Source organism: Micropterus dolomieu, linkage group LG18 (genome assembly GCF_021292245.1).
Source record: "Micropterus dolomieu isolate WLL.071019.BEF.003 ecotype Adirondacks linkage group LG18, ASM2129224v1, whole genome shotgun sequence".
NCBI lineage: Eukaryota > Metazoa > Chordata > Actinopteri > Centrarchiformes > Centrarchidae > Micropterus > Micropterus dolomieu.
The window spans coordinates 10,194,667-10,218,463 of NC_060167.1; the positions used below are offsets into that span (position 1 = coordinate 10,194,667).

The following is a 23,797-nucleotide window of genomic DNA, read 5'->3' on the forward strand; positions in this document are numbered from 1 at the left end:
TCACCAAAATTGGACAGTTGAAGACTGGAAAAATGTTGCCTGGTCTGATGAGTCTCGATTTCTGTTGAGACATTCAGATGGTAGAGTCAGAATTTGACATAAACAGAATGAGAACATGGATCCATCATGCCTTGTTACCACTGTTCAGGCTGGTGGTGGTGGTGTAATGGTGTGGGGGATGTTTTCTTGGCACACTTTAGGCCCCTTAGTGCCAATTGGGCATCGTTTAAATGCCTACCTGAGCATTGTTTCTGACCATGTCCATCCCTTTATGGCCACCATGTACCCATCCTCTGATGGCTACTTCCAGCAGGATAATGCACCATGTCACAAAGCTCCAATCATTTCAAATTGGTTTCTTGAACATGACAATGAGTTCACTGTACTAAAATGGCCCCCACAGTCACCAGATCTCAACCCAATAGAGCATCTTTGGGATGTGGTGGAACGGGAGCTTCGCGCCCTGGATGTGCATCCCACAAATCTCCATCAACTGCAAGATGCTATCCTATCAATATGGGCCAACATTTCTAAAGAATGCTTTCAGCACCTTGTTGAATCAATGCGACGTAGAATTAAGGCAGTTCTGAAGGCGAAAGGGGGTCAAACACAGTATTAGTATGGTGTTCCTAATAATCCTTTAGGTGAGTGTATATGTATATACTTGTAAGAGCTAACCTGAGTAATGGGTAAGTTGTTGAACACTACAGGCCTGGTGTCACCTATGTGTCAAACACCATCTCCTCAGTCTTGGTCACATTTAGCACAAGATATTTGTTGTCACATCACTGGACAAATTCCTCAATTTCCGTATGATATGCTGCTGGGCTTCTATCTTTGTGCATAAGGCAGAGGATTACTTTATTGTCTGAGAATTGATAATATAATTGTCAGTGTGGAGTCTAGTTCAGTCATTAATATACAGTGTAAAGAGGACTGGAGAGCTGACACAGCCCTGAGGGGCACCAGTGGCTAGTGACTGGCCTGGGCTCCGTGAGAGCATTATTCACTCTGACCTGTTGAGTATGGTTTGTTAAAAAAGTATAGTATCAGGAGTTAACGTTCATATGTTTAAGTTTCTGCAAATGTGGCTGCAGAGTGTTAAAAGCTGAACTAATATCAACAAACAAAATGCGCGCATAGGCCTTGGGGTCCTCAAGGTGTTTACTGACCAGATGTGAGATGCTGTTAATAGCGTCATTTGTGCCACGCCCCTGCCTATAGGCAAACTGGAAAAGATCTAAAAACACACTAACCTCTTGCTTGAGAAATGATACCATTATCCTCTCAAGACATTTCATGACAATGGATGTCAGTGCCACAGGCCTGAAATCATTATTCACCTTCGGGCAAGGTTTTTTAGGTACAGGTGTACTTACTGAATTCTTACACAAGGCAGGGATGGTGTGTGAGTCTACTGATTTTTGTAAGATGGGGCACCATGCAGGTGGCAGCTCCTTCTATCACCAGCCTTGCATCCTGTTCTGTGACAGAAATTGTCTCTAAAACATTCTTCCATTCAGAGGAAAAGTCCGGAGATTCAAATCTCAGAGAGAAGTCTTTCAGGTCATTAGCTTTTAGCAGGTCATCAGAAGTACTGATGCATGTTAGTAATTACATTCATTTTGTCCCATAGTTTTTTTGAGTTAATTTCTGTAAAACTCTGTCAATCAATTCTTTATGTCTCCTCCTGGCTTCCCTGAGCAAGTGATTAAGTTCTGTTAGCACAATTTTCAGTTGTGCTCTTACCTGGTTCTTAAATGTCAATTTCTTGTGGTTGATACAGTCTTTAACCTCCTCAGTAATGTATGGTTTGTTGTTAGGATATACAGTTATTTCTTTCTGAGGTATAACATTATCCACACAGAATTTTATATAATCCGTAACGGTCGCTTTATCTACGTCCAGTTCGAAAGATGCTCCATTCTGTTGAGAGAAAGCAACCTTTAAGTGACTCAATGCTGTCGCTAGTCCAGACCTTTACTTTTCTTCGTGTATGGTTTACTGCTCTTGAGAACATTTCTGTAAGCGGGGATGAGATGGAAAACGTTATGGTCCGTAGCTGGACAACAGGGGTGTAGCCCTGCTCAAGTAGGCATTTTTCACATTACAATAGCAAGGATTCCGTCCTCTCTCATGCCACATTAAACATGTTGCAGAAAACCTGGTAGTGACAGTTTTAGATAAAATAAAAATCGGGGCTTCCGGAGTGCGAAGTAGCTGTTGGTGTACACAGTCAGTGATGTCTGCTGCAGCACTTGCAGCGTTCCCACTGTGAGGGACATACACACTGCAGAGGATGATGTTGCCAAACTCTCTGGGCAGATATAAGGGTCTTAGGCTCAAGCACATTGGTTGCAAATAATTTTGCGCAGTGTATATTGCCTGCACCATTTATCATTAACAAAAACACAGATCATGGAGGGTAGCGGCGGCCTGTTGCCTCTCCGTCTGAGACACTGCCGAATTCCTCCTCTCCTTCCTCTTCTCCGGATTCGTCTTCTCGGGCTGAGGGGTCGTATGTCAGTGAGGTCAGGTGGTGGATGGTCTCCCGCAGCATTGAGGGCAGCAGAATATCTCTGGTGTATGACAGCGCCAGGTTATTTCCTCTTCCTAATGTTTGGCATGGACGAAGGAGTTCCACAATAAAAAGTGCCAATAAAAGTTTTGCCAGGGTCGCCATTGTGTCAACTTGCCAGGTTATTTCCTCTTCCAAATGTTTGGCATGGACGAAGGAGTTCCACAATAAAAAGTGCCAATAAAAGTTTTGCCAGGGTCGCCATTGTGTCAACTTATACATGAACACAATTCCTTTTAAAAGTTTAAAATCCGACAGCATTACTCTTAAAAACCAAAAATTAAAACAACGTTAACTGCAGCGCAAGACAAAAGTCCGGCTCGCAGAAGTACCGCGCCACCGGAAGCACAGCTGTGTTGACAGTCCAACGCTATACCAGAAGAGACATGGCCTTGCCCTGTCTCTCTCTGGCTATAGTGAACTTGCCTAGCTGCAATGTGACTGTTCAGCGAAAGAGATATCAGCAGGGCGGCGTGTCTGTAACACGCTTGCACTGCGGGTGAGCTAGCGACGCGCCCGAGCAAATCCTTGTGAGCATGCTGGAAATGCAGAGTTACAGTAGACTGCTGCATTGTGCCGTTTCCACAGTAAGAGCAGCTTCAACACAGAGGCCTCACCCGTCTCACTCGGTTCTGGCCGTGAGAGAGGTGTGGGCAGCAGGGCAAGCCATTAGCTCAGTGTCACTGAACGGCATATTCATCACAGCTAGCTTGATGGGATGGGGTTGGTGGTGGGGATGTAGCACTTTTAAGAATGTAATTTGTTTTAATAAACAGTTTAACATTCACAAAGCATCACCACAGTGTACACAAGCTGCACATGTTTTAGAGCAGTGGCTTCGATGTGGCTCCCCCCGCTCGGGTGCAAAGATTTCTAGAAGTGACAACTCCAGCCGTGGAGGTGGTGAATTCAGTAGTTTGCCGTATGCTGAAGAAAAAAGGATGCTGAGGCAGTTTGGACACTGCTATGTATACGTCACACAAGTATCGGTAGCGATGTCCTATTGGTCGGCTACGTACACAATAAAAATTTCTGTAGGCAAGTTCGTGCGTGTGATTGGAAGAGGTAGTACCCATAGAGTCCAGTAGAGGGCAGAGGCTGTGTGAGATAAATCTGCTATTTACTAAGGTAATACCACATGCTAACCCCTGTGTGGCATAGTCGATGCTATTCCTCTTTTTTAGGGGTAATCATAGCAATAATTAAATGTTAAAATGTTAAAAAGAAATCTACAATATGTGGTATATTGTTATATTATATAGTTATATTATTTTTTGTAAATTATTCCACATGAATGTTGATTTTATTCCAGTTAAGATTTCAAACATTTGCTGACCCATTCATATATGAATGACAGACAGCTGTAAAAAGAGCAGAGTACTCAGAATCACATGCCATTTTTGTGAACAGATTCTCAGTGGATTAGCACCTCTGGAATTCACGACATCTAAGATTAGAGGGGATGTTGAAATATGGATTCCTCTAGTCTTAATATTTAACAGAAGTCTCAATGTTAGGAGTACAACCTTTCCTCTTTTTCCTTGCCTAATTCTGATGGATGTGTCTTGCTGTCAAACTGGTAGAGACTTCAGAAGCAGGCAGCCACTCAGAAATGCTGTGGTTGGAGGTTTCTTTATGGCCTCCTCACCCTTCTTCCGGCAATACTTCCATGCCTTGAATTATCTTATCTCTGGATTCTTTTCTCTGCACTTGTCTTGGTCTGAATCCACAAATGCAGCAGTCAGAACTGTGGATAACAGAACTACGGCTTTGTTTTCTAAAGCAATGGGCTACATCAGCGTTTACTATAATGAAGCTAAGACAAAGCCAATTACCTCCCCTACCCGCCACCACATATAGAGTCCCTGTGCTATTCATGTAATGAAAAAAAGACTTTTGTGTTTATCCATCAAGCATTTGTGGAGACAACCTCCCTTTATATCTCAAGATTCTCACTTTTTTCATATATAACTTTCCTTTTTCAAACATTTGTTTTTGATGATTGTTTTAATGATACTTTACATACATTTCTATGGTTCTATCCAAGTACATGCAATATACAAAAGATTAGAAGGGGAAATAAAAGTATGGATTTAGACTTCTCAAAGGTAATACTAGGAATAGGAATAAGCTAAATTTACTCCAGTGGGATCCTTTAAACTTTTCAGTTGAGGTTAAAGTTCCTTGCTCAAGGGTAGTTCAAAGATAGTTGTTGAGTGAGGAGAGAATATATATATATATCTATGGTGGAAAGATGTTTGGCGCACAGATCTGACTGCTCTCCAAAAGAGTGATTTCCTCTCCTCCACACGAACACACACACACACACACACACACACACACACACACACACACACACACACAGATGAACTCATTAAAGCACCCTGCTGCTGTTCCAACAGAGGTCCCCATCTGAAACACCCGGGCGGCAAGGACAATTGTTCCTGTTTTGTGGAAATAAATCACAGGGGCTAAATGTGACTAGTGGTGTCTCACTTTGATTATCACTGTTGACATATTAGCCAAGTGTAGAATACAGATTGCGCTCCCTAGCTGTTTCAAAAATGGTCATCTGCTATCACTGACTGCATAATTGTTTGCTTTTGTTGCTCTACAGAATTGCAAACCAAAAAAGGTCATCAGTCAGTGTATTTAATTGAAAACGCAGTACTTAAGATCTGCTTACTGGTAATATGTTAAAATTATACTATTTGCATTTTATTTTTGGCTTCAAAAATACTACATAAGAGTAGTTTGGAGTGTTTGTTTTTCTCAAAATGGCTCATCAAAACCAGGCATTGAGATACATCATGAACACGACGTGTCTGCACAATATGGCTTTAAAACTGCTGACTAGCGAAAAGCTAAGTTAACACTTTTTTTGGACAGTCTGCCTACATATAGTATACAGAATATTTGTAATATGTCAACCGTTTTGCTTTGTCTGACTATCCAAATAAAGTGTGACCATAGTTATTGCTTGGAGGACTACAATATTAGTTAATTAGTTAATAAGTTATTTAACAGTGAATCGAAATAATCTAGGACAAAGACCATCCTCTATGTCATTGATTTTCTTTTTAACTATAACTAAGACTGAAAACTTTTCAGGTCAACTGTGCCTTGTGACACTGTAAGGTTACAACAGGACTTCTATGGGAATAAACACATCATTTTCCAATGTCATGTCAAGAAGAATAAATCCACTCAAATGTTTCGAGTATTAGGAGTTAATGTCTGACTGAATTTAGCTCCTATTTACAATGCTTTGTGTTGTGGTAAAGCAGTCTTTTATAACTTAATATTAATGAACGTTTAAATGTATTTACACCCCTTATGCACTTCCTTATCAAATGTTTTCTTTGTACATTGCTGTGTCTGTTGCTAAAATGCAAAGATTAATGTCAACTCAAACGATATCACTTTATCTATTGTTTTATGTTTTCTAGGCTCCCAGAGGTACGGATCTCAGACAATGGGCCTTATGAATGCCATGTGGGCATCTACGACCGGGCAACAAGGGAGAAGGTTGTCCTGGCTTCAGGGAATGTTTTTCTTACTGTTATGTGTAAGTACCATCACTGCACTTTATATTTTAAACCAAGGAAACATCCGTTCAGTGGGGTCTTGCTTATACAGTATTCAGTGTATTTCTGGTTAAAACAGGATCCTGGGGTGGGACATGCAGTGCATGGAGAGGGACTGTTCAAAGACAGCTGGTTGCACAGTATGACTAAGATTGAAAAACTGGAAGTGGTGCAGGCCTGCAGGCAGGACACAAAGCCGTCTTGATCACTCAAAAAAGTGTGAGGAAGCTTAATGTGAAGTGCTAGAGGGGAGATGTTTTAAAGCTGATAGTAAGTTGCATATACTGTTTTCCAGCAAGTAAAAAGGAATTTTGTACGGGGGTAAATTGATGTCCGCGTCATTGTAAATGCACAGACTATGAGTCACAAATATACAGTATATTATAAGTTGTAACTACAAAACACAAACAAACTCTCATGAAGAGTTTGTTTGTGGATTTTGACTCTATTTGTAGATTGTTTTTTATATTTGTAGTTCATGAAGATTTTGTTTGTGCATTTTAAATTGATTTGTGGATTGTGTTTTGTGTTTACAAATTGTAAGATATTTTTGGGACTCATAGTCTGTACATTTACAATTATATTGACATTGATTTACCCCCATAATGTTGGTAAAAAAAATGTTAAACTTCTAAAATCAGCAAGTGAAGCTTCACTGCCTTGGCTAAAGTGGCTATAATTGGTATTTTTACAGTGTATCAAATGACAATATGAAATTATTCTCTGAATCATTATTAGACTGTCTGGACAGAAACTTCACAGCAGACAGTTGTTTTCAGCAAAAACATCTTACTGTACACTACCTGCTCAGCACCAAATGGCAGTCAGACAAATGAATGATAATGTTGCTGTGTAACTGCTGAATGTGCTCAGTCAATCTCAACAACCCAGCTATATTCTAACTTTGGACAGGTTTGTGCAGCTGTGTTCATGAGAGAGAGAGAGAGAGGATGTGCTGCACGAATAAATGCTCCTCAATATAGCTCCTCAATCAAATACAATTAAATAGAAAATTAATATGTGGTAGTCAGCGTTAAATAAATCCGCCTCAAATAAATCAATGTATGGGAAGCAATGCTTTCACTACCACCCCCCTTCACCCACAAATAAAGCAGTCTCTCCCGACTTTTTAGGCCTTTTAGGCCTATCTTATTCATAACAGCAGCAAAAAGTTTTTACAAAACATAGGCTATTCGTTTGTCTACGACATAGGCTGAAATAAAAAAATAAAGCAAGTAAATCCCGACTTTTGAACTACTATTTTTCTGCACATGTAGCCTATTTATAAGAGCAGTATTCAGTATTTTTTACAAATCCTTACGTTAACTTTCTCCTGACGAGTCCAAGCATCATTGACAGTAGTTGCTGGAGTTTCTTTCTATAAGTTTCACGTTGCTATGCTGCTTCAGCAGATGCTTCAATAAATTAGACGTAGAATTGTTCGTGATTGAAAGCTTTTTGCTGGTTGCACAGAGTTTGCAAAAAACGGCAATGTCCTTTGCATCTTAGACACAATAATGGCAGTAGCTACTTACAGCTATGGAAAGAACACCACTCTCCCTCGTTTTCCTTTTTCCTTTAGTTTTTGGCTATCAGCGGACATGAACAACAAAGTCCGGTGCCGCTGACCTGCCACACAGTCACGCATTCACGTCAAGGATGGTAACGCTTGGATTACTTGGATTAGTAACTATAATATTACTGTTTTAGAAAAATAATCCGTTACACTACAAGTTACTGGAAAAAGTAATAATATTACAGTAACGCGTTACTGTCCAACACTGATGATAAATTAACACATTTCCTTGAAATTTTGTGGACCAATAGGGATTGTGACAATTGATTAACTTTCAGTGGTGATCTGGATCTAGAATGGAACAGAATTAGGCTTGATTCTAAATCCTAACTGTGTGTTGCAGGGTCAAGAAATTCATCCAACTGAAAATTCAAGTTGATAGGAATTATGTAATTTTGCTGTAACAGCAAGTGGTGAGAAGATTTCAGTGTTGGTGGAAGTATATGCCGGTGCCCTTGACTTTTCCAGGATTTACAATTTTAGGCAAAACACTTTTATTGTCAATCTATTTGTGTATGTATATCTGCCTATCAGTCATATGGATTTAATACTGAGGAATCTTTGCTTTCTTACATTTACAACAAACATGATTGCCTCTGTAAAACAACCACTATTACCATTATTCAGTTACCATGATATCTCATTCAGTCACTGGAGGAGGTTGTGCGCCTGTAGCCTATTGCTCAGTCTGTGCTGTAATTATTGTATTTAAGTCCCCCTAACGACAGCTGTTTCGCTTTCCTCTGATGTATCAATTCCAGCAGCAAAGACATGCTGTTCTCCATGTGGTCCTATGGCTAATTAGCAGTGGTGAAATTTTTCAGTGGAACACCAGAGAGACACCGTGCGACAATATTACTCCATTATCACATTTTGTGCCTCAGAGAACTGGCTATGGTTTTCATGTTTAGTTTTAATTTTAACGTATTTTTTATTTTTTTAACTAAGCCCTTGACCCTCTGTTCTGTTCTTTGTAATGAACAATCCCATGCCTTTGTTTGAGCATGTCCCCACACCAACGTCAGGGAAAGACTTTATCAATGGGAGGGGATTTACTCAGTTAACTGTTTCTTGTTTCAGCTTTGGGTGAGAAGAAGTGAATGCTGTAGATGTGGGATAGCTGGAGCACCCTAACTCAGCTGGGTCTTAAATCACCACTCCACAAAAGAGGAAGAAGAATGGCCTCTGGCATTGTGGCTAATTGCCGTCTAAACTGAAACAGAATTATTCATAACCTATTAGTGTGTCAAGTTCAGTGGGAAGTAAAGAAAAAAGTAGAGGAGAAAGAAAGAAAATGAGAGGAAAAAAGTTAATTAATAGGACACAGTACACGGAGAGTATTTTAATTTTTTAAAGGGCTTCATAAATAAGAATTATCATTTTAATGAATCCCCTGCCAAGAAATTCAATCATCCAGTTTTAAAGGCTAAACCCTGAACTCTTGGTACCTCTGCTACTGTCCTTCACTCTGGAAAGTTTGGAAAGTCTGTGCTTTTCTTCTTGCACTGCATGACCATATGTTGACTTTATTAAGCCTAAAGTCATGTAGAATCTCTCACCCAAATGACTGCCATAGTCATACTGTGATGTTCAATTTAGCTCAAGCTATATCCAATGATGAATGCAATACAAAGTTATAAATGACTGGTTTCTGAAATTACAGGCAAAGCATCATGCACAATATTCTTAACATTTACATGATTGCGATATAAAAATCATTGGGGAGTATTCTGTTTTGTTTGCCTTTTTTTTTTTTTTTTATGTACACTATATTTCATATCCCCTGGACAATTGCAACAACAAGCTTTTATCTTTATAATGAGGAACATGAATAAGATGTAGTACCAAAATGTACCCATATCTAGGGCACTTTATTATGTGTTAGCAAATATTTATCCCTTAACCTGACTGAGTTGTTATGGTGCTCTGTGCCAGTAAATGTAATTACTGGTGCATTACTGTATGGTAATTTATGATAAGTCGCTCTGTTGTTATCAAAGTTCAAAATCAACATCTGAACTGAAAGGTTATAGATGAGAAGTTATGTTTGAGAAAAAAAAGCTGAAATAAGCTAATGGACAGAATCCTTATTAGGGCATTGGATTTACTGTCAAATCATTTTCAGTCTCAGTCTGCAGAGGATACATTTAACAAGATGTAAATACGCAGTGGGTAGGGAATTGACAATGTTATAGAGTTTGGCCTTTTGACCTACTTCCTCTCTGTTTTAGTTTCATTGAAGAGTGCCCAGCCAAATGACATCAGAGAACAAAACATTCAGTTCTTCAGTGTTAAGACTGGAACATTTAATGCAAATATCATGTTTCCAAAAAATGGATGAGATATCATAAAAATAATGTGGACAGTACTTCATAAGGAAAGACTTAGTGCATCATAGTCATAGTGATCATTGGCTACTGTTGTTAACTGTGGGTCTGCCAGCAAAGTATGACATATAAGGCTTGACCAGATGTTCTTTCACTCTCGTTACAGTTGAAAATGTGTGTCAAAATTTGTAAAGTACAAGTTTGTTATTGTCATTATCCTTAGGCCAGTGTTACAGAGGGAAACTACACATGAAATCACATGATCAAGTTAATATAAATGTGTGTTTATATGCAACATTTCAAACAGAATCTGTCTGCTTAGAGAAACACTGATGTATGGTAGAGGACTGCAGAGGTCAACTGTTTTACTAAGTTGCATGGAATCTTTCTGTATTGTAATCTCCTTTCCCAGGCCCAGTCTGTCCCGAGTTACAGCCAGTGCGCTGCTTATGTGGGAACTCCGCTACTGTTGGAGAATTACTAAGATTGTCTATTACACACGCTTGGTTTTGTTTTCGTTGGCCAACTTTTGAACTGAACCTCAAAACTAGTATTTTTTGTTTGCTTACTGGGATACAGAAAGATGGACTCATAGGAGATTTGAACTGAGATAAGGACTCATTAATTGGTGGTTGAACTCTGGGTTTAGTATTGAGCGCTTACTATATAATAAACAGTGGTGAACTTGTGTGTTCGTGTTTTTGTTGTTGTCTGTAGGTAGGCCGACCTGATGAGATTATATCATTATTTAATGCCATGACTTGACTCAAATTATCTTTCTCATATTATTCAAATTTGATGCTTCTTCACCACTATTGCTCATAATAATAATTCATGCATCACCTAATTTCATCATAACACAGGCCTGACCCACAAGAAAGAACAGTATATGTTTATCTAATATTGTGTTGGTCATACTATACACTGATGTACTGTTTGTCCGTTTTAATGATTTAATTAATTGCATATTAAATCACAATCGCAATATTAGTAAAAAAAATCGCAATTAGATTATTTTCCAAAATCGTTTAGCCCTAATGTTTAGCCAACTGACATTTTTGAGGACAAAATATGTGATGTTATTACAGTATAGTGGATTCGCTATATAACACTTGAGGGATAGAATTCTGTCCCATCACCAATCATATAAAATAGATATTTCATTCTGCAAACACTGACATATCCATCCCTGTAAAGCTAAGGTCATAATTTCAGGCTTTGGTGGGTGAAAGAAATCGATACCTCTTTTCCCAATGGTAGAGATAGGGTCATTATTTGTTATTACCCAAAGTGATTCCTATGCGACATTCCAAAGATTAAAACGAAAGGTTATTTGTCTCTTCAGAATGGAGCCTGACCTTGGGAACCCAGCTCCTGGTTGATCTGTGCATGGTGTCTGAGACAACTAAGGTTGTTGTGTTGTTGTCTGTATCAGATGACCGTTGGGTTGCGACTCCTCCTCTGGATGAAGAACATCTTAATAGCCCTTGTGTTTAAACATCATGTCACGTAATTCCAGAAATCCTATCTTCAAACATTTTGTAAAGTGTGAGGATGTAAATTAAAGGATACCCTTCATGAAGCGTCAGAGCTGGTATTTATAACCTCTAGAAACAGAGATGAGCGCTAAGGTGTAGAGGGACTAATTACCTTCTCATCCCACAAAACTGGGATTCACTTCAATAATGGATGCCCAACTTTAATTAAGCACTGTGTATATTTAGGCGCCGTTTATAAATGGGTGGGATTAATGGCATACAAGCCAAGCCCAAAGACAGAAACGCCTGCAGACACTGGTGTACTAGTAGGAAGAGATTAGGGACTGTGTGCAACTGAATGCATGCAAGTTTGCGTGCTTATGTGTGAAGAAGCTTGGTTGGGTGGCGGGTTGTGATGTGTTGATAGGGAGAGGCTTTTCCCTCTGTGTCCCATACTTGTTCAGGAAGTGAAGAGAACATCTTGGTCAGACTTGCGGAGTGACTCAAACACAGTTGCCTAATTCTCAGCTCTCAGAAAGGATGCCAATTTTGTCAGACTCATCAGTTGTATTCTAAAGTGTTTGCCGTGTCGTCTTTTAGCATGCCTTGTGTCACCATAGGGGATTATTCAAGAGTCCTTGATGTGATTCTCCATTACTCTCTCATTTATCCTGTGTCACCTTCCTGCTCATCACACTTAATGTCCTACAGTGTGCTATCAGCATTACAACCTGTTAGATTTTGTGCAAAAAATTTTCAATGGGGAAGGCAAAAACATTCTCCGTGTGATTTTGTAAGAGTATTGTGCATTGATTGTTGTCCACATGAAATTAGCTTTGTCTTTTTGGCAACTTGTTCATAATTATCCGTATCAGAATCCATCTGAGATAATTCTGTCTGGAAACTAACTTCTTCCTTTTAAAGACATTTGTGACCATTTCCCACTCCTTACCACTACTACCATTCAGTTTTGTTGACTTGGAGCAGCTTACAGCACCAATAAAACATGTTGGCCTAGAGCACATTGAAGAAAAAAAGAATGCAATGAATTCAAACAGCAGATGAATTATTAAATATCTGTATTTGAGCTAAACCCTGGGGTGATAATTGAGGCAAAAATAAACAACACATGGGCTTCGTCAAGGATTTCTCTAACATTGAACGGGTATTATTTGCATCACTTAGTCTATACTAAAGAATTTCTGTCAGATTTTTTGTCTGATTTTAATGTGTAATGGAAATTATATGTTTTCATTCCAGAAAAAATGCTTTACTTGACTATTTTGAAAAACCCACTGAAGTGTGGGATTTCATTAATGTAGCAGCAAAATTTGAAACCTTCATCGTACAAACCATGAAATCTATTGCTGCCATCTTGATACAATTAGCTTCAACTGTGTTGTGACATAAACCTGCAATCATATTCGCTGTACTATTTTGGCCTGGGAAACTGTTTTTCGGCTATGACCCAGATTAACTATATGAACCCTAGAATGATATATATCACATGAAAGGAAGACATACATTGCTACCATCTTAGGTGTGCCCCTAAAGCTAACATAACAAGTCAATGCCACATGTGCATATTTACTGTAGTTACAATTAAAGAAATACATTTTTAATGAAGATTAATAATGTCCTCTCTAGTTTTTATTGTCTGTCTTTAAGCCATAATATCAGGCTTTCATTTTTGTATTGCTAACAGCCAAGTAGAACACAATGCTGAGTATTTTATCAATTTTTCCTCTCCTCACTACACCCACTTAATGGCAAGAGACCCTGCAGGCACATTAAAAGTTTGGCATCTCATTTTAAATGTAGGCATGTCCTGTGTAGACCCTGCTGCTTTCCCCAGCATATGACGCTATTGTTAAAAAGCACAACTTAAGGCAGATACCATTTTGAGTTGCATGACATCATGGTATGTTTATTATACCCCATTAAACACAGCATTTCCTGTCATGCATTAATCATTTAGGAATGCCTCTCTCCAAATACATAATCCCAGTCATGGCAGAGTGCAAGAGTGGAGGACATCATGCAAAGAATATTTTGTGCTGTGCATTGTTCCTCTTCCATACTGTTATGCCTGATAAATACAATATATGTTGAAGTCAGTGAGTCAAATCAAATAAGTATCAAGCCAAAGTTGTTATATCCATAAGCACAAAGTGTATAATTGCCAGTGACATGGATACACTGTTTTTAACAAGAAACTTTCAGCAAATCAGCATTTTTTTCAAAGCGCCACACTAAAACACAGAAGTATACATCTTCAAATAGTTCCAAGAGTCTTTAAACACTTAAGAATAACCTTGTGATGTCTTTCACGATGCAGCCCTTTCTTGTTTTCTTGGTTAGCGTCCCTTCCTTCATCCTGAGACGTGCATGTCTGATAGTGAACACACTGCCTCTCCTGATGTCTCCTTGTGGTTCTCTCTATGCTGTGAAGTGTAGGTTTCATTCCTTGTGGCGCAGTCTCCCTCATTCCCCTCACTCCCCCTCACTAAGGATGTCTTCATCACTTGCTGCGCTCTGCTCCCCACCAAGGTCCCTCCTTTTGAGCGTGGTTGACTGAGGAGGCGACAGAGGAGAAACAGCTTCGCCTCCCCAGAGACATGCAGCTGATTGTAACAAAGGATGAGAAAACCTCTTTGTTACCTACCTTTTACCTCAATATCACCTTGCTTGATAAGTCTCCTTTCCTACAAAGTGATCCCCCTAAAAATAGTTTCACAGGTTTTTTTGAGCAAGTTTGACAAAACTTATCAGACAGTGTTATCTTTTTCTCTGTAAATGAATCAATTCATTCACTTAAGGAGGTTATGTTGTATTTTAAATTGAATCCATTTCTTAAGAGACTAACCCAAGGGCATCTGTAACTTGAAAAAGGTCAACTAAAAAGAGCCAGACAGAATGAAAAGAGCTGGTATGTCTCCCTAGTTTGTAATATCATTCCAGCCCCATGAGTAAGTATATGATTTGATTTATTCTTAGCTTGCCCCAATGTGATGGTAAGATTATTTTGTAACTACAGGGAAATACATAGATGTGAGATCACCTGTCAGTCATTTATAGTCTATTTACTTTTATCTCATAACATTTATTTTGTGAACTATTTGCGTCCGCAGTCCCTTGTGTGCTCCCTATAAAAATATTTCATTATGCCGACTCCCTTAAAACTGTTTTGATGTATAGCTCACCAGAAGGGATCTCTCATAATATGAAGGGCCAAAAGAACACAAAGCAGATGAGTTTTTCAATTTCTTTTAGACTTTCACAACAAAATATTGACAAGAAAAGATAATGATTACATTTTCTTCTCAAAGAGGCTGCATTTATGCTATTTGGAAGATAAATTCAATACAGAACGTGGTTGAAAGCCTTGAAAGACAATAACTCTTTTGATAAGTATACTGTGACTATGACTGTGACTGTTTTACACATTACCTTGTGTGCTATCTGTTAGTTTTTGTAAAAGTGTAAAAGTCAGAATGTGTACCTATTTCTTTACAATCATACTGCCTTGGAATTTAGGTCTGATTTTAGAATGCCTCTACTTATCGTGTTTGGAAAAGATTAAATTATAATCATATCATTATATGAACACTCTTTTGCTTTTACCCATTAATAAACAAATCTTTTTTTTTTTTTTACTTTTTCATGTTGAGTATAAGCACCACCCACACAGATAGGGTTTGTGAATGTCATTGAGTTTAGTTGATCTTTCCAGTGTCACACTTGGAAAGTGTCAGATATTTCCAAAAGTGGTGCTGAGTACCTTTCATTGTGGTCTTAGCTCTTTGAGATTTGACACTCATCTTTGCTGCTGCACAAAGGACTGTGAGACAGGCGATAAATTTGTGGGGATAGGAGAAATACAGGTTTAAGAGGCCCTGAAAGCAGCCTGTGGGCATGGATCGAATGGATTTCTTCTCAGTGTGCCTATTATTTAAACTTGAATATGAATCAGAGGAGGGGAAACTAAGAGGAAAATTTAAATGGGAAATTCATATTATATTGGGACCCAAATTCTGCCATGTCAGAATCTATTAAATTAGGGGAAGGTAGGGTAGCCTGCATTAATTGTGTAGTCTGATCTGAAATAGCCCTACTGACATTGAGAGATTTGTATTGATGTCTTTGGAGGAATACAACAAATTTGCTCTAAGATATTCCTATATAGCCTTTAGCCTAGGGGAGGAGGCAGACATTGTATACATTCAGGGCTTAGCCCAAACCTAGGGCGGTCCAGGTGCATGTTCCCCCTGGGAGATTTGTTTCCCATTGACATCTATATGCATTATTTTTCAATCCATTTGTGATAATAGAATGCCTAAAAATCCATAGAAACATGAATCTGAAATCATAACACAACAAATGTTGAGGATCACTAATTTTCACTCCTGCCACCTAAAAAGATTATTTTTCAAGGTACATAACATAGGTAGGGTATGTAGAATTTGGCATAAACATTACCAATCTATTTTTGTTATACTAAGCTGGAGGAGAGTTCACAGAGTGAATGTTTAGTTGACAAATCTGCTAAATTTTGCTCTAATGGCAAATTGAGGATCCCAAAGTAAATGTGGTCCCTGATACTCTGAACTGAATATTAGTTGAAGAACATTTAGGCTACTCAGCAGACACAGTGACATGTGGTCACTTGTACTTATAGCAGCCCTTCAAGAATGGGGCTGAAGCATCACCACACACCACTGGTATTAAACAGGTGGTATTATGGTCATTTTCATGTTCAAAATCTTATTTAGAGGTTGTACCAGAACAGGTTTACATGGTTTAATTTTCAAAAAACACTATATTTTTTGTCATACTGGACATTGCTGCAGCTTCTCTTTTCACCCTGTGTTGAAGGCTTCGTTTTAGCTATTGAGTGATACATCTTGTCTCTAAATGATCTTTGCTGGGAGTTGCACATGCGCAGTTCCTAGTTAAGAACTACTAGCCAATCAGAAGCAGAGAAAGGCAGGTCAGCGAAAAGACGGTAAACAGCTTTGATTCAGCTGTAGGCTACATGTTGCCGACCAGCTTGGCAATTTGGACTGGAGCAAGAGTTTCAGAGTAGTGAGTTATTAATCTGTAACAAAAGTATCTTTCATCCATAAAGTTTTAACTGAGCTCTGTCTCTACATCACAGTAACAACTTTATGGCCATTAACTGCTTGGAGGGTAGCTAGTGTTTGGAAGGCAGAGCAGAGGTGTGCTGCAGCTCAGTGTTTTTTCACACGTTTTTGAGGGCGTGTCGGAGTAGTCGCTCAGCAAGCATTATGACACGTATTTTCATTGTGACGTCACAAGAATGGGAACTAAATGCTGGACTACAAACAAGCTGTTTTCAGGCAGTTCAGAGCAGTTTTTTCCACTTTGCAAACCTATTACATGCACAAAAAAGATATATAACTTAATAAAGGAGAGGGAAAAAGCCAAAAAACATAATACCACCTCTTTAATAGTTTTAGCCTAATATGTGTACTATAATGTTCAGAAGTGCTGCATTAAATAGACATATGTATTGTGCCTAGATAAAATATTTTTGCTGACACATTAATGAATGTAGCACACCTTTTTGGTGCAGTTAAGTCTAAATCAGGGCTGCAAACTTTTTGGTTTAGCTTGGAGTGAGATTCGGTATTTGAGGTCAGTTCATTTTAGGCCTTCTGTGTCATATCCCACCACAGGGGTTGGGGTCATCACTCTTTAATCCTGCATGCTACAGCCACATCTATGTGTAGATGAAAAGCCAAGTCAATAATCATGGTCAGATCAGTGTGATTAAGATACTTGCCAACCTACAGGTATGATAGCCTTAAAAGACATAAAGTCTTTTCTGCATCAATTTAGGGTGAAAATGTTTTGATCTAGGTTACATCAACGGAAACACAAAACTAAGGCAGCAGGTGACAATTTAAAATATAAAATATACCAGAATTTAATTCAGTAGATGTATGGCTTTCAAGCAATTTGCATTTATTTTTCTTTCATGATTTAGTCTTCCCTCTCCTTTGTTTCTTTGTTTGGGGAAGTTCCTCTTTAAATGTGGCACCTTTTCACCTCAAGAATAAATCAATTCATTTTAATTCAGTAAGAAACACTTGGACTGAATGTTCAAAACTTTCTGCATATCTATCCCACATATCTGTGTAATCTGACATCTCCATAAAGATTCTTTTGAGAATAATATTTTTTAACTCCCCGCCCTATAATTTGCTGTTCATTACTTGTTCTGCTGATAATATAGAATCCCACACAGACAGAACCCGTTTGGGACTGTATAGATGAGATCTGTGCAAAAAGAAACTAACTGAAAATACTTCACCACAAATCCTCACATGTTAACTTCAGCAGCTCTGTGCAGCTCACTTCATCATACATTTCAGATCATGAATTTTTATATTGCAAAACTCTACCTACTCAGCTACGCTACCCGATCACAAACTGTCTGCCACACACTGTGCAAGAGCGGGTTCGCTTGATTCATGTCACAGCGTCCGCCGGTGTCACATCAGCTGGGTGGAGTGTAATCGCGCCAAGTTGACGCTATCAAGTTATAGGCTACATTAGTTTTTTCCAATGCGTGAGAAAAATGATGTATGCGTGAGGGCGTGTGAAAAGTGTCAATTGTGTGACTCTCACGCTCAATGCATAAAAGTTGGCAGCTCTGTCTAAATGCAACTGTGGGCTCATGTTTTTTTTTACTTTCTGGTTGATATTTATGTAACATTTCATGAGTCACAATGTGATGAGAGTGGAGAGTGATTTAATTCATCGAACTAGTCTATTACTTTTTTACATTATAACTTGGTATCAGGAAGAAATGTTCTCATACTTATGATTATGTTGTCCTTATGTACATTTTATCTTCTTATTTCACTAATGTGCTTATGCGTGAGTTTAGCTGTAACTTACAAAATTGTCAAAATGAATGAAGCCTTTCCAAAGCACCAGTAGCTACTGTTTGAAGCTTTGGACGTACGTCATTAGTCATGTGATATTCTTCATCTGACACGTGTTCCAGCACAGTTTATTGAAACAGTGTGCTTCAAACAAGCTTCTGACCCTTGAGATCATCCACTTATCTCAACTAGTGAGCTAACTGCAGCTAAAGTTAGCTACTTAGCCAACAATACACGTTAGGCTAGTCACCTCACCAACTCACTCGCTGCTTCTAGCCTAAGTGTTACTGCTGCATTCACAAACCTAAAACAACACATGTTCACTTGCTGACGTTGATGTTGCTCCACTTTCTGTTGATGGCGGCTGAGGTGTACTCTTTGTGAAAAACTTTATTTCCATAGTCTATGTTTGCTCACTGAGGTTACACAAGTAAATGAAACAGACACTCTGTAGGTGCCCAGTCCATCGACGGGTTTCTTGTATACAAACACTACTGGATGCGCCGACAGGGGGCAAAAGCGCTTCGGTAACCGGTCAGAAGACTGTAGTCAACTGCTGTAATCAACGCAGATTACGCATAGTTTGTAAATTCTTGTTGATCATTTCAGAGTTGGATCTGTTTGTTTGTGTTTCATTTAGTATATTCATGTAACATGCACGACCGCGCTGCAGTTTTCGACACCAGACGTAATTTTGTTTAAGTCAGCTGCTAGCCAAAACACTAAAGGAATAGGAAGGGAGAGAAGCGTTCTTTCTACAGCTGTAAGTACTGCCATTAAGCCTAACTTAGCTGTATCACACTCAGAGATGCAAAGAACATGGTCTTCCATAAACTTTGTAAGACCAGCAAAAGCTTTCAACCGCGAACAATTTTGTATTAGCCCTAAGACAGAAACTCCGGCAGTTACTGCCAGTGAAGCATCTCTCTCGGCAGGAGACAGTGGCTTTAATCAACGTTTTGTGTTTTGTAAAAGCACTGAATACTTCTCTTATAAATGCATGCGCAAAACAGTAACATCAGTTCAAAAGTCGAGAAGTTGGCTTGATTTTTTTTAGACAGTGCCGTTAAAAAAACATTATATGCTTCGTAAAAATTATACTCATTGTTGCGATTAGTTTAAAAAGTTGGGAGAGACATGCTTTGTTTTTTCTATTTCAGCCAGTGACATTAAGAAATGTTATGTACTGTAAAAATCATGCCCATTGATGCTGATATGAATACGCGATCAGTTAAAATGTTGGCAGGGACCTGCTTTGTTTATTTATTATTTTTAAATCGCCTATATGATACAGCATCCTCTGATCTGAGAGGCTGCAGTGTTTTCAGTTCAGCTGGTTGTTGACTCCTTAGATTAATTAGCCTATTGTTCCAGTAAAGTGGATTAATTTCTAAAATGCGCTGCTGAACAGGTTTTCTGTCACTTTTAAGTATTGGGTGCGGTGGTTGAAAGTAATTGTACTGGAACGAGTAACGTGAGTATTTACTTTTAATAGCCAGTAATGAGCAAAGTAATATTACTTTTTAAATGAGTAATAAGTAAAAAGTAAGTCATCACAGTTTCCAAGTAATTTGCCCAACACTGCAGCTAGATATGCCATATAAATTTGTTGTCGCAGACAGTGTTGCTTTCTGCCCCCTAGTTGCACGCACATCTCGGTGATGAAGTTGCACAGAAACCCGTCTGGCTGCCTGATCGCTTCTGCACATGCACAAAAGTGGTTCTGTCAGTCAAAGAAGGTTACCACAAATGTGCCTATTCAAAATGATCCAACTAAATCTTTCAAATCAAAATAACAAAATGTTTTTTAATCACTGGATATGAAACTGTTCTATATGATGTAATAGGAATATACTTGATATGAATAACCTTATTCAACAGTACATTTTTAATTTGTAACAATGACAACAATCTAACAATGTAGCAACACAAAGGAGGCTAACCCTAGCTGCTAGCACGGCCGATGTGCACAGCTGTAGGGTTAGTCGGTCGGCATGCATGTAATCAATGACTTAGGTTTAGGCACACACCCCTCTGATGGTTAAGGTTAGGGTAAGAAGCTTTGGGGAGCTAGCTACCTAGCTAGCTACTAGCGCTTCTAGTCTAAACAGGGTGTCACATAAAGACGTGCCCGGGGGCATCTTATACGGACCCTGAAGGGTACCATTTGCACCAAATAATGCTTTATCAGCCTTACCAGACAACAACACCGGCGTAATTATGAACAGGCACTTTTCTGGTAACCTTCTTTGACTAACAGGGCCACTTTTGTACATGTGCAGATAGGGATCCAGTACAGATTAGGCACTGACACACACAGCAAGACAACAACTCCCTTTTACAATGTAAGGGCAGACCTTCAGGCTAGATGGCGATATTTCTCCAGGAATAGAACTCTCCACTGATTTGCTGATTCAGTTATACAGACTGATGGAAAATGAAACAAAGTTTTAGTTATTTTTAAAACCTACAAGATTCTGGGCTTTTGATAAAACATTCGGTGCTGGAGCATAGGTACACGGGCAATTCTGTCCTAAATAAACCTAGTTTCCTTCTTGAGAGAAAGTTGGTTTTGGCTTAATTGCTAATTTACAAAGCAATCTAAAATTAATTTTCTTGTGGTTGACAAACATACATATTCAGGTATTTCAAAGGGCAGAAAACAGAACTCAGATAAATATAGAAATGAAAGTGCTAGTGAAATCTGACAGTTTTAGAAGAGCCAAATGCCAGATTGATGATTCTTCTTTAGGAATTACCACAAATTGGCACATTCTAGTTAGCTCCACTTTATTTCTCTCTGACTTCTTCTACTTTTTAAAATTATTTTATTAGCAATAATTCTACCATTGGGAGCTCTTTCGCAAACATTTTGACTTCTTGAGGTAGAAACGATTCACTTGATGATTTTATATAGGCATGGATAACATATTCTAGAATGTGACACTACCAAATCCCAAGATAGAATGAATTAAACATGTTCAGAGCAGAGTTACTTTTACCTTAACACCAACTATCATACATCATACACAGACTGTGTGCAAGTTAACTTGAGTTTGTTATCTGATTTGGTAAGCTCTACATGAGGGAGTAGCCTATATTGTGTTCAGTCAAGTTGCTGGCATCGCAGGAACAGCGTCCTTGTTGCTGACACATTCACAGCAGCTTTGCTAGAAAGAGGATAGATTGTTTCTGGAAATGTAGTCACATAATCCATCTATTTTCCTATCTTTACTGCGCTGCTGTAGTGTGTGCTTCAGCTACAAGAAAGCTGCTTAATTGACTGCTGTCTCGACCTCACTAGACCTCACAGTCACTGTCACAGCACAGTAGGGAGGAATGTAATGAAAGTAAATCAATACTCAATTAAAATGTATCTTTTGATATATTATTTAAAGAGAGAAAGCAGTCAAAGCCTCAGTATTATAAAAACTTGGTGTTCATACAGAACCAAGATCAAAAAAGCTCACCGGCCAAAATGACTGGTAGAATTTACACAGGGTGTGCCAATTTAAATCCCATATGCGGGTTGGCAATGTTAATGTTAATTTTAAGCCCTGGTGGCATGACATGTGGCACTGGCATGGGCTGTAGTGGGCAGGTGTTGCCTGTGTGGGAGCATAAAGATCTAAAATCCTGTTCCAAAATCATATATTCAACCTGTTCTTAAAAACTGATTACACAAAAGAAAAATAATACTGGGGAAAAAGGATGGAAATCAGCAGGGAACTTATGATACATTGCTTATTTGATGTATAAATCCTGCAATATTATCAAAAATAAACATAATCTACTGTATACTGGGTTTCAGTAATAGACTATATAATAGGTAAACATTTAAAAGTCTGTTTAAAACCAGTCCATGTAGCAAGTACATGCATAGATAGACAAAGGTACCTTAAACATCCATGCTAAGACTGATTAGAGGTGCAGCAAGCTCTTTTATTTGTTCCAGTTAAAACCTTGGTAGCATTCTGGATGAACTGTAGTGTTTATAGACATTTTGGGGAAACCTGAGAGCAATTTCTTTGAAATAGTCAAGCCAACCTCTAAAGAAAGAATGGACATGCTCTTTTGCATCTTGGGGTGAAAGAAAACCCTAACCATTGTAGTTTTTCTTAAATGATAGAATACTGTGAGCAGGGTTTTTTGAATACTGCCTGCTGGAACCAATCTAAAAATATGTGTATGATTTTGATAATAGTTTGATTATACAGTATTTGTAACAAAAGGTATATAGTTACGTTTTGGAGATACACATTCCAACAGTCCATATGAATCCTCAAATCCTTAACACAATGAGGCACATGACTGTGGCAGGTACTCCAATATGTTTGACCTGATAACTAAATCTGCATTTCTCTACATGCTTTAATCCACAGATCCATATTTTTTGAATAGCAGTAGAATAGCTTGAACTCAATACACTTAATGGATGCTTTAGGTATTCAACTTGTATTTTCACACTGTAAAAAATGTAAGAAAGCAGGCAACACTACAGCTAGTGCATTAAGAGTACAAGTTAATATTCCATACTCACTGAAGTCATAAATTGCTATCACATCCACAAAATCTAATCATTTTCATCCATCATCTGTTGGTGTGGAATTCACAGTCTACAAGATAGCAAGATTTACCCCCGACCACCACCCACCTTATAACTCAGGAACATGAACTGAACCATGGCTTGTTTCTGGCCTGCAGTTTAGTAGAAGTAAGATTATAAAGAAATATTGAGGTAACTCAATCTCTGTTCTGATGTTGGATGATTCAGTTACAGTTACAGAGTAAATTGTTCAAGTAGTCACACGGCAAAAGCATACTTGAGTTAGAAACTGATATAAATTCTTGATATGGGCTGGTGGATGGTAGAAAAACGGGGGAACGAGAGACTGCGTCGGTTACGACACTATGGGAACGCCGGTCTGAACGTGAATGAAATCACTCCAATCCTATTGGCTTGTTGCTAGAACGGTAAGGTGTGACGGAATAACCGGAGGAGTATAAAGCACACCTGTACACACTCATCATTAGCTTAAACTATGAAGCAGGCGCTTCAGGCGGGGAGAGAGGTGCGGCGGGCCGACGCAGTCTCTCGTTCCCCTTCTCGGGGAACCAGGGTTACATACGTAACCCGAGATGTTCCCCTTCGAGGGAACTCGAACTGCGTCGGTTACGACACTATGGGAACGAGATACCCACTAAACCGTGCCGAAAACCCCGCCTGCCCCTGTGTGCCATAAAGTGGCACGACTAAGAGGAGAGCGCACGAGTGCCAGGTGCCGAAGGAAGGTCAAGACTGTAAAACCGAATGAATGTGTGCGGAGTGGCCCAGCC

General features: G+C 38.9%; 1 protein-coding gene across 1 annotated transcript in view; it reads left to right on the plus strand.

The window, feature by feature from the left end:
- The window catches only part of igsf21a (immunoglobin superfamily, member 21a), a 261,327-nt gene that overhangs the window by 90,475 nt on the left and 147,055 nt on the right, over positions 1–23,797 (plus strand). The window contains exon 5 of the mRNA XM_046075086.1: positions 6,028–6,146. Within this exon, the coding sequence (XP_045931042.1) occupies positions 6,028–6,146 (119 nt within the window). The remainder of the gene's footprint in view (positions 1–6,027; positions 6,147–23,797) is intronic.